At 35.9% G+C, this 17,708-nt stretch overlaps 1 protein-coding gene across 1 annotated transcript in view; it reads right to left on the bottom strand.

The window, feature by feature from the left end:
• Positions 1–2,570: 2,570 nt before the first annotated feature.
• LRRC2 (leucine rich repeat containing 2) overlaps positions 2,571–17,708 on the bottom strand; it is a 68,257-nt gene continuing 53,119 nt past the window's right edge. Inside the window, exons 6-9 of the mRNA XM_072859476.1 lie at positions 9,250–9,395; positions 6,917–7,072; positions 4,946–5,082; positions 2,571–3,475 (exon numbers count right to left, since the gene is read on the bottom strand). Coding sequence (XP_072715577.1) covers positions 3,426–3,475; positions 4,946–5,082; positions 6,917–7,072; positions 9,250–9,395 — 489 coding nt within the window. The 3' untranslated portion in view covers positions 2,571–3,425. The remainder of the gene's footprint in view (positions 3,476–4,945; positions 5,083–6,916; positions 7,073–9,249; positions 9,396–17,708) is intronic.

Raw genomic sequence — 17,708 nt, 5'->3', positions numbered from 1 at the left:
ATTACTAGTAAACCAAGTTGGGTAGAAAACCAATAAGATTAGACCAAATTCAAAATGAGGTATCTTTTGACACACAGATTTTGTACTGCAATGGATGACACTAATAAAATTATATTTGACAGCATGTGAAAAGTATGTTCTCACAGTATTTTTGCTGTACAGGACATAGAAGTAGAACCCAAATGCAGTTTTGCTGAAATTAGGACTTTCAGTTATAACTGACATTACCCAGGGGACTTCTAGGTGTAATGGAGACAGTTGTACATGTACACCATCTTCCTCTTAAACAGACATACTTGACAAATTCTGTGACAAAAATAATCCTTTCTTTCTGTGGATAAGATTTTAGGAAGCAGTGTTCTACAAGAGCTAGGAATAAAAGCTCTCAGCCCTGCAGGGAAGTACTTCAGGATACAGGTGGATGAAAAATTGGACCTGAGCTAGCAATGTGCGCTTGCAGCCCAGAAAGCCGATAGTATCCTGCATCAAGAGGAGCATGACCAGCAGGTCAAGGAAAGTGATTCTCCCCCTCTACTCTGCTCTCATAGACTACACCTGGAGTCCTGCATCCAGATCTGGGGTCCCCAGTACAAGACAGACATGGACCTGTTTGAGTACATCCAGAGGAGGGCCACAAAAATTATCAGAGGGCTTGCACACCTCTCCTATGAGGAAAGGCTGAAAGATTTGGGGTTGTTCAGCCTTGGGAAGAGAAGACTCCAGGGAGACCTTATTGCAGCTTTTCCATATATAGAGGGTGCTTATGAGAAAGTTGGAGAAAGATTTTTTCCTAGGGCCTGTAGTGACAGGACAAGGGGTAACAGTTTTAAACTGAAAGAGGGTAGATTTAGATTGGATCTAAGGAAGAAATTCTTCACGATGAGGGTGGTGAGACACTGGAACAGGTTGCCCAGAGAAGTTGTGGATGCACCATCATGGGAAGTATTCAAAGCCAGGTTGGACAGGGTTTTGAAAAACCTGATCTAAGGAAAGATGTCTTTGTCTGTGGCAGAGGGATTGGGCTAGATGATCTTTGAAGGTCCCTTCCAACCGAAACCACTCTGTGATTCTATGAAAATTAGATTCACAGAGGTCCAAAGTCAAGTTGGGGAACACTAGTTTGATCCCCTGTATACCATTGACTTTGCATTTTCCATGGCTTAACTGTTAGGGAAATTTTTTAAGGAAAATGTTAACCTGGACTTAAAGATTGTTAGTGACTGAGAATTTATCAGTGTTTTGTGACTTGTCCCATGGTTACTCTTACTGAAAAACAGGCCTTTTGTTTCTAGTTCAAATCTGTGAATTCAAGTTTTAGTCTTCTGCCTAATGTTTGTCTGCTGCAGTAAAAAATCCTGTTTCTAGATTGCGATTTTTCATTGATAAACATTGACAAGCAAATGGACTTGTTCACTGTTCAATTAACTCAAAGATGCATGTTTTCTCTTTATGCCATTGGTTTTCTTATGAATGTTCCTCAGTTTATCCATATCACTCTTATCTATGAACAGCAAAAATCTTTCAAGCTTAGCAGCAATGCTAAATAAGTACTAATACAACTTCTCTATTCAAGTACCTTCTGTTTATATATCCAACAATTCTGAAACTAGAATTTGCACTGGGAACTTTTGTTTAGTTAATTATGTTTGCAGTCCTAGTTTTTCTTAAAGTTACAACTCTCATAATGGACATCTCCATTCTATATACACAGCAGTTGTGATTCCCATTCTTATGATTTTCAGTGGATCATATTAGACTACAATAGAACTCTAGAAATAGAAGTTCAAGCAATTCCAAATCAGATGTCTTACAGAAGTTTATTACATGAATATTAATACCTAATCAACCAAGTTTATAATTTCATTAAAAGAAAGTTTTGTCGGGTGGTTTCAGATAGCCTGATTTCTATAAGCCTACTTTGATTGCCACTATTTTATCATATTTCAATATCTTCATAATAAAAAAAACCATTTCAGATCTTCCATTATTCTGTTTCAGATCAATGTCAAGTTGTCTTGGAGTTTTTTGAAACTTTCTCTTTGTTCCAGGACTTGCTTAAAATCAGCATTAACACCTAGAGATCAACTTGAGAGGGTTTCATTTTGGATAGTAATATAACCACAGGAGATTGTGACTGGAATAAATAACACAACTATTATTTACAGATTCTCTTCTTTCAAAAGAATGAATGCTAAATAGTTAAAAAGGAAAGAAAATATCAAAAGCAGTATTTTTTATATGGAAGTCTTGAAGACCACATCCTTTGTTGCTTTGCTTTTTAAATATGACTGACTTAAGTGGCATTCTACTGCACAAAACTGGACATAGCTCATCTATAATAAAAAAGCAAGATGTAAATATCATTTCCCTTAACTGCACTCATAAGTTTAGGACTATTTAAATTCTCTAATTTGAGTCTAATTTGAGTCTAAATTCTCAAAGTCTCAAGTTTTTTAGTTTAAAAAGTATTGATTTATTAAACAAAAAATACACGTAAAACTAGATTTCTGAAACTCTACAGTATATACACTTACATAATTATATATAAACATTATTAAATAGCAAGCAACATAACTTTTTATCCAGCAAACTTATTCTTATACAAGTTAGAAAATTCCAATAAATGTCCACAAAATCCTGTAATCTGAAACCATTAGTAGAAGACTTTTATCGTCATTTTGCTGATAGTATTTATTTACACTGCTCAGTCCTTAAAATCTTATTTAGTACACTGCTATATTATGAGACTGCTTAGCACAGAGGTTTCAGTCATGTTGGTACTTGAATCTTCAAACAGGTAAAAGCTTATAATATGCTTGAAAAAAGCAGCAGAATTGCTACAGTTTCTATGTATAAAGTTGTTGAAACTTATCTAAACTGAAAATCCAGAGAAGGACCATTTCCTTGAAGAACAGAAAGTAAATGCAAACAACTATGTATCAGTTCGCACTTTAAATATTGTAAAGAGTTAAATGTGTTATTTGGTCTTAAGACTACAACAGATCACATTCTTTTTCTAAATTAATCCTTCCCCTCTTATAAAATCAAATCTCTTTTTAAGATTATCATTTATGTTCCACTGTTTCAACTACAATGTACAATGTCTTCATCTTGAGGGCATCCATCCCTGTGTATACTTTATTATAGTGCATATTTACTTTCAGCAGGTCTATATGTAAATTAGTGGCTGTTACTGTGGACCTGAAAATAAATATGTTGATTTAAAAGGTGAAACAGCATCTTATGAGAGCTCTACTGCTCTTTGTTTTATCTGTAGTTACTGGGAGCAACTACAGTAACAAATAAAAAAATTCATTATGATTTTGAAGTGCTTCTGGTCATCCGTGGTTTCCGGTGTCTTCTATTCAGGTGGATAAAAATAGAGTTATTCTGATATTTACTAGTGATTTAGAGATTTTTGATCTTCAGAGCTGAAGACTAAGTAATACTTTTGTAGTGTAGGAAGGAGCAGAATCTGTGACAAGAGAAAGAAGAAATACATGTCAGACTTTAGCTATGTAATCCAGCACAAATAAATGGAGGCCTTAGCTAGAAACAGCTAGGTTTGGTTTTATTTCAAAGGTAGTCTACAAGTGTTCTCTGTGTTATCTTTCAGAAATTCTGCTGGCTTATATTACGCAGAAGCTATTCCTTCTCCCATCTGCTTTTCAAAAGCAGGTATTGGCATAATCTATAGCACAAGAGTTCAGAAGCAGGAAATCCAATACTGATGCATGATCCAACCTCATCATAAAAAGCCTGGAAATAAGTTTTGTCTGGGAAGGCAGAAAAGTGTATCCCTGAGCTGCTCTGCCCCAAAGGAGCATGAAGCTGGCCTGTAATTGACAGGGCCAAATGCAGGTTTTGGGCACCCTGGCAGACATTATCTTAGACTCCACATTTCACAAGTATGTAAATACAACTCCATCACTACTTTTTTCATGAGTACCTCTAAAGCCAAATTACGATCTGTTTTTCCTCTATTTTTTCTCTCCATTTTAACCACTGTTGCTACCATTATCAGAATCTGGCCTTTTATAGCAGACTTCGCTTTAGAAGTAGATGGCTTGAATACTCAAGTGTGCAGCTTATGCACATTAAGGAACAAAAGTCCAGTACCAGAACATGAAAAGTATTCTGCAGCCACCTCCTGTGGCCTTTCTTTGCTTTTCTCTTTTACCAGGTCTTGTAGGACCACTATACAGACCACTTACATGAAATGCAAGGAATGAAAAGATACCATAAGATTCATTCCACAAAAAATAATTTCTGCACACAAACTCTCAAAGAGACTTAAATAGAGCTTATAGGGTATTTTGGCTCACAGGAAATTTTCCCTTTGTTTCCTAACATATTTTACTAAACAAGACTCAAGAGATTGATAGTTACTTAATTACGGTAAATATAAGACAGACTAGCAAAATAAAGTAATATGTAAACTTTCAGGTGCTGTGCAATAAAGACAAAAGCAGTGATTTTACTACAATAGTTTTACAGTGGTTAAATAATTAGTACATTGATACAGATACACTGTTAAAGAATGTTCTATCAATGCAAAGAGTATTTCATATACACAATGTGTTTCTTTTTGAGGAGGAGAAGCACTTCTGCAGGAATTCAAAGTCACTAATGCTAATCCCAAGAAAGGTAAGTAAATCTGGAGAATCATGATAATCATTGCATACATTATCACTGAATTCAGGTTAATGCATGTACAAACAGATCATTAATTCTGTATACATTTGTTCAATACCAAGTGTTTTAGTTAGGACCCAAACTTTTAACAAAACACATTTGACATTTTCACATTTAGTCTTATTTAAACTGTAATTGTTTGTTATGGTATTAAGGGTATATTGCTTGTACTCTTAAAAATTAATGTTCCCAAGGTACATCTGCATTTATACCGAAGATAGCAGGAAGCTTACTGCAAGTTAACACATACCCCTTTCCTTTAGGTCTTCAATGTATGCTTTCATAAACTCTTTCTCAAATTGCTCCCTTTCACGTTCACTTTCTATAATTTCTTCAGTGTCTTCACATACAATAGTTTCAACTGGGCTGTCCCTGAGACTTATGAATCTAGAGAGAGATTAACACAAGAATATATGCAACAGGCTTCTGACATCACTGGCCAATGTGAATGACATTTTAGAAGTTGCTACTACAGCCAGAAGGGAAAACGTAAAGAACATTTGCTCAATTTTTGCATTATGGCATTGTTAGGATCCATCTATTATTAGAAATAAAGATTTCAAATGGCACCTTCTCTGTACTCCACTTTCCATATAAAAATGATCAGATTTATCTCTTTCTTTTCACCTATCTACATAAATCATTCTTTGCAATAACAGGTATATGTCTTTATTATGGAACTTCTGACAGACTATACTGTAATTTCACATCTATTAATGAGCAGTATGAACTCCATCCTAATAACATTGCCTAGCAATCTGAAATTTTTCCAATATCACTTAGCTGACAATATGCATCTCCATTTTTCGGTTGTTGTTATATTACTTCTCTTTTTACAATGCATGACTGGACGTGCATTATGTCGTATTTTAAAATTTCCTAAAGCTACACGATGCAGGTGAAAAAAAACCTAGATGGTTACATAAACAACTTACATAATGTGCAAATTAACTGCACAGCATTCTGAAAAGCTCTGATGATATTACTGCTCCAAGAAGGAAAACAATCAATAAAATTGGTCCTTTAAAAGAACAAGCATTCCAACAAATCATATGGCTTTTTAAAATCTCATGAATTGCTGAGAGTGTCTGGTCAGTTGACCTTGGCTGGCCAGGTGCCCACCAAGCAGCTCTCTCACACCCCCTCCTCAGCAGGACAAGGGGGAGAATATAAGATGAAAAACTCGTAGGTTGAGATAAAGACAGCTTAATGAAGAAAAGCAAAAGCCATGCACAGAAGAAAATAAAAAAAAAATTGTTCTCTACTTCTCATCAACAGGCCACACCCAGCCACTTCCTGGGAAGCATGAACTCAGTATGTGTAGCAGTTGCTTTGGAAGACAAACGCCTTAGTAACAAATAACTCGCCTTCCTTCTCCTTTCTTTTAGCTTTTATTGCTGAGCATGACATCATAGGGTATGGAATACACCTTTGTCAGTTTGAGTCAGCTGTCCCAGCTATGTCCCCTCCCAACCTCTTGCTCATCCTCAGCCTACTGGCCTTTGTGGGGGATGGTTGGAGAGACAGCCTTGACGCTATGGGAGCACTGCTCAGGAGTAGTCAAAAGCCTTGGTGTGTTATCAACACCATTCTAGCTACAAATACAAAGCCCAGCACTATAAGGGCTGCTATGGGGAAAGTTAACTCTATCTCAGCCAGACCCAGTATAGACTCTAATATGGTTTCACATCAAAGACCTAAGCATCACCTGCAGAAATGCACGGTCATTGTAATTGCAGGCTAAAAGGCCTTTTAGTCTTATCCTGCATGCAGCAACAAGGTGCTGTTTCACAACAAAAGATACATGAACTACTAAACTTGTGACACTATATAGTCTTTTAACTAGCCATGCTTCCCACTCCCAGCAGCATACTTTTGACAGCACTGAGCTTATCAACAGCTAACTGCCAGACTACTGGTCGCACTCTGGGGCATGGCTTTGCAACTCCAGAGCTTGAGCTGCTATGACCAAGTCTACACAGGAATAGCAGTTTAGGCATACAGGTGCACAATGTGGGGAACTGGCAGATGAAAACCAGAAAGCTGCAGCTCCTCTGCAGTTTCCAGTCTCTCTAGTGCCTCCTTAAGGGCTCTGATATAAATTGGGTCAGAATCTGAGCACCAAGTATGATAGAAACCGATGCTTGTGAAAGTATTTCTCCTGGGTGTGTCTACCCTATCTTCTTAAGAACATATTCCTTTCTTTCTCACTTTTACTTACTTTAAACCTGTGGTTGACTCACAGACGGCTGTGGGTATCTCAACCAGGTCATCACCACTGACAACTAGCAAACGGAGCTTTGGCATATTGACCAGAGCTCGCGGAAGATAAGTCAACTTGTTTTTCTGTAGGAGAAGCGTCTGCAGTTGATCTAACCTGCAAAAATGTAAAAGATAAAGATAACTTAAAATATTTATTTCAGACAGAAACATCTACCCAAAATAACAATACAGACTTAATCTTGTGTAAAAGAAGAACAATTACATGCACCATCCTTGGCTTCTCAAAAATTACTCATACTACACTTTCACAAATTGTCTTAAACTTTAACGGAAATTTCCAGTCATGGTTCAACTTTATAGATATTAATAGCATACCTCTGACAAGTACACAGAAGCATGCCCAAGATAAAAGGTTACAAAAATTACTGTGCTTTCATACAGAAGACGTTGACAGAATATGATATAAAGCCTCACCATGTGTATACTGGAACTAATGAAAAATATGGGTCATCAGCTCACACCCTTGCCCATATGCTGGTTTCTATGAACTAGATACATCCGTGCTAGACAGTATATTCCCATCTATTGTTTTTCACTAGTAATTAGTACTGTGGGGAGCAAGAGAAAGACAAGCTCCTGGTCATATGGCTGTTGCAAGTTGTCCCACTGAAATCAATTTAATGACAATATTTTGTGGAGGAAGGCATTGGGCTTTTGCTTTATTTCCCCTGGCTTTTCCTAATGCAATAGTAATTTGTGGCTGAGCATTTATTCCTTGGAGTAGATAGAAGACGAAAAGCATAGCAAACTGATGAAACAAGTTTGTCTCATTTGACCAGAAGGGTCTGTTCCTAAAACACTGTTGCAGGCTATTGCTTATCAGGCCCGTATGGTTTGTTTGAATTAAGGGAAAGATATTAAGTAAGGCTTCAGTTTACTGCCAACTCATCTTTTTTAATCACAGACTTCACTGAGGTTCTTCAACACTGCAGGCATTGAAATCATGAGTCTGAATAAGAGTATCAGTTTACTGGCCAGGGGGAGGGGGCATATCCTGGCATTTTCTAGTCTTCAGAATGCACATGAGCCCAAGAGATCTCAAAATTCAAAACCCAAAGACAAACAAAGAAAACGTTATTTTGTGTGTCTGATTATGATGCTTTAGCATCAAGGCTGGCAACTCAGTACAAATGGAGAAGAAGAAATGTAGAAAAGGAATATTTTGGAGATAGAGAAATATATATAGGTTACAGGGAAAAAATGACCCGTAAGTTGAGTGGGTATCCTTCCATAAAATAAAAATATCCTCCTAGAAGTTCTTTGAAGTTAATCAAAACTCTGCTCAGATCCCCTGGAAAAAAATAGCAGGTTTATGCTGTTGTGGCTAGAGCATGTGGATTACTAATACAAATTAAGATTTCAGCCCTGCTGTCAGAGAAATCTGTGGTTACACAATGTCCTAGAAAAGTCTTTTTGCCCAGCAACAAAGTCTTGCAAAAGTTAAGGCTGAATGAGTTTTCTGTGAAGTTTCTTCTGCCTCAGGGATCTCTATTCCCAGATCAGTAAACAATTCATACTTTTTTTAATAAACTTTAGTTAATATGTGTTTTGATTTACTTATGACTATGTAAAGTTTTGTAAACCAAGTTACAACAGGACTCCAGAGTGAATAAATAGGCCTAGGGATAAGAAAAAGTGCTTTCTCAGGCTAGTAAGTCCCATTAAAGGGATCAGCAAGATTTTTTTAAAACTAGTTCTAGTGGATCTCTAAATTGAGAGAGTGAGTATATCTGTGCACATGCGTATATACTTCAGAGTAGGAGGGGAGGATTGTCAGTGTTTGTTTTAATCTTACCAATATTTTTTTGCTTTACTGCCAAAGTTTATCAGGTTTTTCCAGTAACTTAAGTATGTGGTAGTTCATCTTTCCCTCCACCCCATTTACCCTCCAGAGAGATGCTGCTGCCAACTCCATATGGTGAGTCTCCTTTGCTGGAACTGGGGCAGAGTATGCCCCATGAACTTCCCAAATAACAATGCCTGGATATAATGACAAATTATCTTGAATGTAGCACAAAATGTAATTAGTTAACTGAACAGTAGAGGCACTGACTGTGCAATCTGCCATCAATGAGCTAGAAAATGTAGTTTCTGTTCTCCGACCTAGTCCATCAACAATTACGGTAAAGCTTACATGCAAAACTATCTGATGCATTTCCGAATGTGATTTTTTCATGTGATTTTTCATTAATGGTGTCCCTTGGAAGCTTGTTACTTTCTAGATTTGCTTTATAGTTCACAAGCCTGTCAATGAATTAAAACATAAACTACCTGTCTATGTCTTCTGGGAGATCTTTCAGGTTGTTGCTGCTAATATCCAACCACTGCAAATTAGACATCCGGAGTACACAAATTGGAATAGAATGGAACTTGTTTGCTGACACGTCCACAACTGTGACTTGTTTCAGGTTACTTAGCTAGAAAGAAGTGGTGCTTTATTTTAGTTACATTTTGCAAATACAAGAAGACATTTCATTCATCAAACATTCTTATTTCTCTCAAAGCACTTAGAAAAATAAGAATTGCATTATTTTTTTACTCAACTTTTTGCCAGCCTTCTCCCTTAGTCATCATTTTATAGGAAAAAGGATTTCAGAAACAACTACCTTCCAAAGTGTTCATCACCTTTCTAACACTGTCATGGTATTGGATTAAATTTTCATTCTAAAAAACCCTATAGTTTCAAATGACACCAAGGCTGGAACCAGAAAATGACTTGGTTCCTTCCTAGGTTACACATGAACTAAGCTCTGAAGTAACAAAACACAGTTTTGATAATTAATAGATGCCAGGTTACCATTCTCAAAATCAGAGATTTTATAACTCCCATCAAAACTACATAGATTTCCTTTGCTATAACTCTGTTATGCACTGACAGTGTATCAGTAGGACACTCTTAGAAAATGAAACTGCCAATTTAATCCAACAGAAAATCTGGTCCAATATTTTTCAAAGATCTTTAAAAACACATCTTCCATACTGCAAACTAAATATATAATAAGGTGCACTAGAGCTTTTTATTTGAATACTTTTCAAAGGAATTGCATTTTTAAGTAATAAACCTTTAGTGCAATGAAGGTTAACTACAAATGTGAAATATACCTGTTAAAGAAATAAATGTGTTAAATAAAGCTCTCTGTGTGCTGAATCAATTATTCACACTACCAGTGTTCATAAAACCATGCAGCTAGCTAAAGTGAATGTCAAAGGAGTATAAATGTTAACCAAAAAAAGTACTTTAGAATGGAGATTATGTCTGTGAGCTTCTAATCATATGTCACCATCACAATCTAGCTGTATAGATCCTCATAAGGAAGAGAAAGTAGCAAAAAACTTTAATTGGTCTTTGCCTGAAGGTTTCTTAGAATGTAGAAAATAATTAGGAACAACCCCAAACCAAATATATTTTCCACTTCCAAAGTGCACAAAATGCAAGCAACAGCATAAATTATGAAAAAAATTAGAAAGTAATAAAACACATTCTGAATCCTTGAAAAGGATTTTTTTTATCATTATTTATTAAGAATCTTCTTACAGCAATACTGACAGACTTGATTTGTCCCTTACCATTTAAAATGCTTACATTCATAGCTTGGTGCTCTGTCAGAGCCAGTTTGGTTTGGGATTTTTTGGCTGTGTTTTTTTTGTTTGTGGGGTGTGGGGGTTTTGTTTTGTTGTTTTTTTGTTTTGTTTTTTTCCAGATATAACCTTATATTGCTGCCAGACCTTAAAATCTGGGTAACTCTTTTCAGGGAGATTTACTGAAGTTATCGTATTACAAATGACTACACGATTAAGTTTACCTTTCAAAAACATAATAGAGGTTCAGAGTTTCTCAAGTCAAAGATGTAATTTCAAAATCTGCCCACCATGGCATTAAAACAGCCTTGGTGAGACATTGCCATGGAAATGTCTCACTCCTGATTCAGAACAGCCAAGCACACATTTTATTCTGACACTTCTCACTTCCAAACCATTTTGTCATTTTGAGGACTGTCTACTGGCAATGAACATTCACTCTTATACTGTAAATTTTCCAGATACTGAATCTTTTTTCGAACAAAACAGAACCTCCCTTTGAACAAGGAAAGCAGAGTGACTCTTCTAGATCACAGCAATGAGAAAACAGAGAAAATAATTGGCACCGTCTTTACACTGCATTTACTTCGTGGTTCCAAATTATTGTCACAATTCCAAGTCCCAACCAAATATTTCAAGTTTCTCTCACTCAGAACAATTTGCTAAAACTCCTGATACATTTCTTTCAACAAACTCTCCCAAAAAGGAATTTAGCAGGCACAGAATTAAAACAATGTCCCACAGGCTTAAATGCTACCCAAAAAGTTCTCAGCAGATTATTTTAAAATAAACTGACATCACTGTTCACCCACATTCCTAAACACTTCGCTTTCACATGCTGTCACCTGTCATGCTGAAACAACTTGGTAACATTAGCACTAGGTGGTAAAATTATATTTCTTCAACAGCAGTAACTAGTTTTATATGTATTCCTGAAAGTGTGTTATTGCATTAAATATTAAAAGTAACATTAATATAGCAATATTTTTTTTAATGAACAGAGATGTTTCTGCCATTTTTCATATAGTATTGAAAATGGATTATTTTAATACTTGATTAGATGCAAACCTACATTTTTCAGGAGTTTGTACTCCCATAAAAATGTACCAACAAAATATAAGGCCATGGACTCTCTTGATATGAAGTTTGGTTCAGCATGCCACGGAATATATGGAGCCATGATTATACTGTGTAAGCTGCAAGCCCTCAGTACTTGTTCTTTTAGGGTAATATTTAACAAAACCTATCCTCTTTCTATAGTATGTTGAAACCTAATGGAGTTTTTATTTAATCTGTCTCTGATATGTTAACAAACATGTATGATATATGATGCATTGGAAATTATGGCAGCTATGTATTATATTTTCTAAAGAAAACCCTGTGTATTTTATTTCTTCTTGAAGGACTGATGGATTTTTGCTTATACACTATAACACTTAGCTTTCAAACAGGCATGGCTCCCTTATCATTTTTATGTTATAGTTTATTTTTGCTTGATGTTGATTTTTGTTATTTTCCTCTATCGTGACTTTGAATCAATCAGTATATAGGCTTTATGCAAGTTCCATTTTAAAAAATAGCTATATTTGACAGTCTGGTTACCTGGACCTACTTATTGTTGTCCTTACGTTTAATCACTATTGTCATTTTTATTTGACAAACTGCCCCATTTTGCTCATCTTAATAATTTTGTTCATAGAAACGATCCAGATAACATTGTAGAATTCCACTGCTTCTCTTTCCCTCTGACAGTTAAACCTTCGGTTGAAAGAAAAGGACACCATGTCCTGGGCTGAACATGTTATTTGATTAATGAGTGTGTTTTTATTTCTGTTCTGCTTCTTACCATAGAAGGGATATACTGATAAAGTTTCATGCAAGTTTATCATGAGTTGCCTACTACTTAGCACCAACAAATGAAAAGGTGTAAAGTCATGTCAAGCCTTACCACAAAAATACTGTATTTTTCAATTACATGTAAACACTCTGTGACAGAAAGAACATCCCATCAAAGTCAATGTATGACAAGACATACAAAGGATTAACCTGGCAATGTCTATCAATGCATTACAAAATGTGCTTTTGTCCAGAAATTTCAGACTCAATGAATTCAAAGAAAATTTGTACCTCTTCAGTAGGATCAATTTTTCACATATATTGTCTCCCAAAATGCATAGATTGGCACTTAGCATCTCATTAGCGTGCTGAAAGCAGTACGGTATATATGACAAAGGAGCAAACTGCACAGTTGCCCACTTAGATCTCATGCATTCAAACCAAATCCCCAGTCCCCAGCTTTTCTTTCACAGAGCTGTAAGTGTAATCTCTTCTATAATCTCATTGACATTCCTGGAGAAAAGCACCAATTAAAGACACAGGGTACAAGCATCTTTAGAGGCAGAATATATCTTTCATGAAGACATACTTGTATATTTACAGCTTAGTCCACCATCAGACTTCCAAACTGGACTCTTAAACTTGAGGAGGCAAAGGCATTTAACAGTCAACTCCTCCCCTTAGTAACAGGGTACTTCTTCACATACTTTGTGACAAAACCCTCTGAAGTGTAAAAATGCATGACTTCAAACAGCAGTTCATTTGGTGGTGACATGATAAGCTAAATCCAAGAAATGTATGTGGAAGCAAGTCACCACCCAAATAGCATTATTCTGATTTTGCAATGCTAAAATCCTAAATCTTTTTCAGAGTTAATTCACAAACAGATGCTGTTATTCTGATGCCAAACTGTTTACTTGGAAGTTTAACATTATTCCCCTTTCATTTTTGGAGCAGTGCTAGGTTGGACTTGATGATCTTAAAGGTCTTTTCCAACCTAAACCATTCTATGAGTCTATGATCATTCAAACACCTAATGTTTAAAGTCTAATAGAGTAATTGTAGCTATAATGATCTAAGTGTAAAAAGTTCATAGAAAGAGACTTTGCTTTTTCTTAGAGCAGTTTTTTGTATACACAAACCTTCCATCAGGTCTGCAAAGAATGAGGAAGCTGGCTGCATATGCAATATTCACAAAAATGTCAGGTATTGATCATTCACAGGTGACTGAAGAATCAAATAGCAATAAGAGCAGGACTATCTTCATACAGTTAAAATCCCTAAGAATGTGGATCATGCTTAAATTTAAGTATAGGAGTTGTTCCAAGCCAATAGATGAGTCACGTGCATGAAATTAAGTACCTGACTAATGATTTTCTGGGCTGAAGCCAAAACAAGTCTGCTGTCTCAAAAAATAAATTTATGTTGATTAGTTACATTAAATTTTCATAGTATTACTGCTTCAGCTACATGCAGTCTGCGTATATTATTGCACTTTGCCATCATAAAGTCATTTCATCTTCAAACCTCCAAAACTTGTAAATTAAGGACACATGTTAGAAGGGAAAACTAGGCTCCATCAAAAGTCAGTTAGAGGTTTCTCATCAACTTAAATGGATCCAGTAGCTCATTTTGGGTGCATAGTCTTCAAATGTTTCAATTAAAACCATTAGAAGAGGTAAAGCAGCAATGTCAGTAACATACGGACATTAACTGACCTCTCCAGAATGTTTGGATAGGAAGTGTCCTTTGAATATATGAAAAGACTCTTTTAAGATACATTCTGTTCCTTCACCAATAGATGACCAAAATTACTCACTTTCACAACAGAATAGAGACAAAGCAAAAAACTTTTTTCATTTCTGCTCCAAGAAGCAACAGCAAGTGAAGAGTTACTATTCAAATGGTGCCATCTTAATTATGATTTAAACCTATACAACGATTCTGTTCTGCCATGACAATACACTGTAGCCTGTGAAGTTACTCTTCTGATTTTAAAAACTGAGTATGTTTGTTTGACCTCATTCTGAAACCCAGAGTAAATCACTATTTGCCAAAGTGGGGCAAGGGGAAAACACCCAAAAGAAAAGGAAATTTTATTCTGTAGCAACTCAAAAAAGGTATTATAAGCAAAGATGACAGCAAAAATAAAGAATTATAACACACTGGCTGATGGTTGTGTTTTACATTGATAAAATAGTAAACACTCACTTGAAAGGAAAAAATATCAAGGTTATTTGAAGAGAAAATGTCAGTAGAAGAGAAGCAGGTAACCGCATAATATTGACAGAAGTAAAATAAATAATAAGAAAAATGATGTGAGAAAAACATTTGAGTGAAACTAAGAATGTGGCCCTATGGCTCTAACCTATTATGGTAGCACCATTTTGATGACTGATGATGAAATCATTTCACCTTATATATATTGGAGCTGGGCAATGACAACAGCTTTCAACACCAGATTGAAGAGATATAGCCTGATAAACTTGGAAACAAGACTTTCATGGAATGTCAGCCAGAAATCAGCTTGCTTATAAATGTAAGTGGAAGACAGAATATTAAGGGGAAAAAGATATTCTGACTTCAGCAGCAGAGGTCAGAAGGTTTGTGATCTGTGAGCTGCCTCCTATGATACCAGGAATAAGCATGCCCATGGTTTTTTTGCTTTACAAACAGAAATAGTAGAACTTCTTTTTGCCTTGGCACAGAGTAACTTCACTAAAATGCACAAGATTCTTGCCTGCTGTGGTGCTGGGCACCAGAGCAGTTTGACAAATACCACTAATTGGCTACCAATCACGAGAACCCTGCAACTTGGAACTGGATTCATCTGTTCTTGAAACAGAAATTTCATAGACAAAATCCCCAAATTCAGGAAAGTCACAATGGAGACAAGTCTGTTTTGCACCCTGTGACATATCTGGTCTGGAATTAGACCTTATCTAGTTGAGCAAACTGTTGCAAAATGTCTATCATCAAAATTAGTTTTCTTTGAATGCCAGTCTACATGTGCATGACACTGGTAGTACACAAACCTAGAATTGAGAACAATGTCAACAACTGAACACAACAGTTCACAGCTTTGTGGCTTGCCAGGATTTTGTGGCTTGCCAGGCTAGCAAATTTTCTCTCCCTTCTCTTCTTTCTTTTTTCATAGTGCTGTTGGATACATGCAGGGATTTTTTATATACTTTCTTTGAGGTAGTGACAAACCTAACAGGAAAAATTTTGAGTTCACCTCTTCCCAAAGGTTTATTTTCTCTCTATATTATGACAATATTTCTAGGAGGCTTTATGTCTTGCTCTGACACAAACACGTAAAAATTGGAAATATAGCTAATATTAGTAAAAAGACTCAGATATGGGAGAGATCTTTTCCCGACCTGGACAAGAAAACTGAGGTATGGCACATAAGTTGTATGCACAGTGGGCAGGGGTTTTTTGCACAAATAGACGTTTGGCTACTTTCTAAGAACTTGTTGGTGCAATTAAGAGCATGAGGCTATGACTTCTTGAGGTTTTTAGTGCTTCATTGCTATTTGGCACTATTCCATCCAAGCTGTGTCCAAGTAACCTGGGTGTGTCCAAGTAATTTAAGGTATTAAATTATTATTATTATTATTAAGTGTCTGCTAATAAAAATATAACTGAATACTTATTAATATACTTAATTATGAAAGCTTGTAATGAATCTGGGCTTTCAAGACTCATTTTACAGGAAGAATTCCCTTGACATGGAATTTACAGAAACCTGGCGCAGGCACTGGACACATTGCAGCCCTCCAGTAATACCACCCAGCCATATGATTTTTGGTACTGCCTCATGGATGAGAACATAGCAAGCCTGCAAACCTCATAATTTTTTACTGGAAATTCTTTAAATGTCCTTTTATTTCTTTTTTTTTCTTTATAAACTAATGAAGGACTTGTTGAAATTGTCTTTTAAAAAACCAAAACAAAACAAAAAATGCCTGCGCAGAAAATATCTGGCCAGGTCCCCAGTGTAGCCAAGAGGTTCCTATATTTCAGGCAAGCTTCTTGGTCTAAGTTATGTCAGGAGCTCTTCCATCAACTCAGAGTACCTCAGGAAGAGGTAGGCACAAATAGAACTGAAGGCTTGGACCATAATGCTCCTTGGATTGCTACATTTTATCCTGTGTCTCTTAAACAGCAAGGAAAAGATGTCTAATAAAATCAGTCATCTGGCCTGTCCCAGCATAGTTATTCAGAAGATAAATTGTGTAGAATCAGGTTTCATGGTACTGAAACAGTATAAGCTCAGATACATTTTACACTTTTTCTTCTATGTCCTAGATCAAAATAAGCAGCTTCCAAACAAGTGTTTTACTACCCAGTCCCCTTCAGATTGTGTCCAAGCAACTTATCTTTGCTTAGCTACATATCGGTGCTGGAGATATATATTCCCCCAGTAATTTTTTAATAGTAAACAACAAAAAACTTCTGCATATTTGTGTATATCATGTGCAATGCCAGATAATATTTTCTGTGAACATGACATTTTATAAATACCTATGTAATGTTTTGAGCATATAAAAACATGAATATAACAAAGGAAACTATGACTATTGAACATATACTTAGAAGGAGTAACATTTATTATTAACAGCATGCATCTAAAACTGTCAAGATTTTCTCAACTGCAAATAAAATCTAATATGGAGAAATACAAGCTAATACAAGAACAGTGAACTACACACATTTCTTAAATTGACTGAAACCTGGGAAAAGATGGAAAGATGAAAAAGGTACCTGTATATAACTCAGTGAAAGTCTTGTGTTCGATATGCACTAGTGGTCAAAAAAGCAAATAAATAGTTGGATAGATATGTAATGTGATATACAATAATTAACCCCAAAATTACTTGCCACTAAATAAAACCGTTGTACACCTACATACAAAACACCGTACTTCTTGTCAGTTTTTCTCAAAGAAAAATACAACAGATGGGATTCAGAGATGAGCAACAGTCATTAACAGAATGGAAAGACTTTACTATTTTTGCTGATTTTTTGTTTTGCAGTAGTTCTGAAAGACCTAAATCAAGATTAGGAAAGACTGTAAAGATTGGAACAGTTGAGCAAGAAATGGTAAATTCATGGTGCCTTCTTCTTTCACAGTGCAAGAGCAACATAACCAAAAAGCATTGCATTTCCCAATAAAATTAAAATACAATTAGGCTATAGGATTTGCAGCATGTTTTTCAGTTTAAGAACTTTGCAGAATTCAGAGGAAGCTGACATTTACACAAATAATGAAAACCTCTATTTCTATGTCACAGTTCAAACAAGCACAG

This window comes from Ciconia boyciana, chromosome 4 (assembly GCF_034638445.1).
Source record: "Ciconia boyciana chromosome 4, ASM3463844v1, whole genome shotgun sequence".
In the NCBI taxonomy this organism is placed as follows: Eukaryota; Metazoa; Chordata; class Aves; order Ciconiiformes; family Ciconiidae; genus Ciconia; species Ciconia boyciana.
Note: the sequence above shows the minus strand (reverse complement) of the source record. Positions and strands in the feature narration are given on the sequence as shown.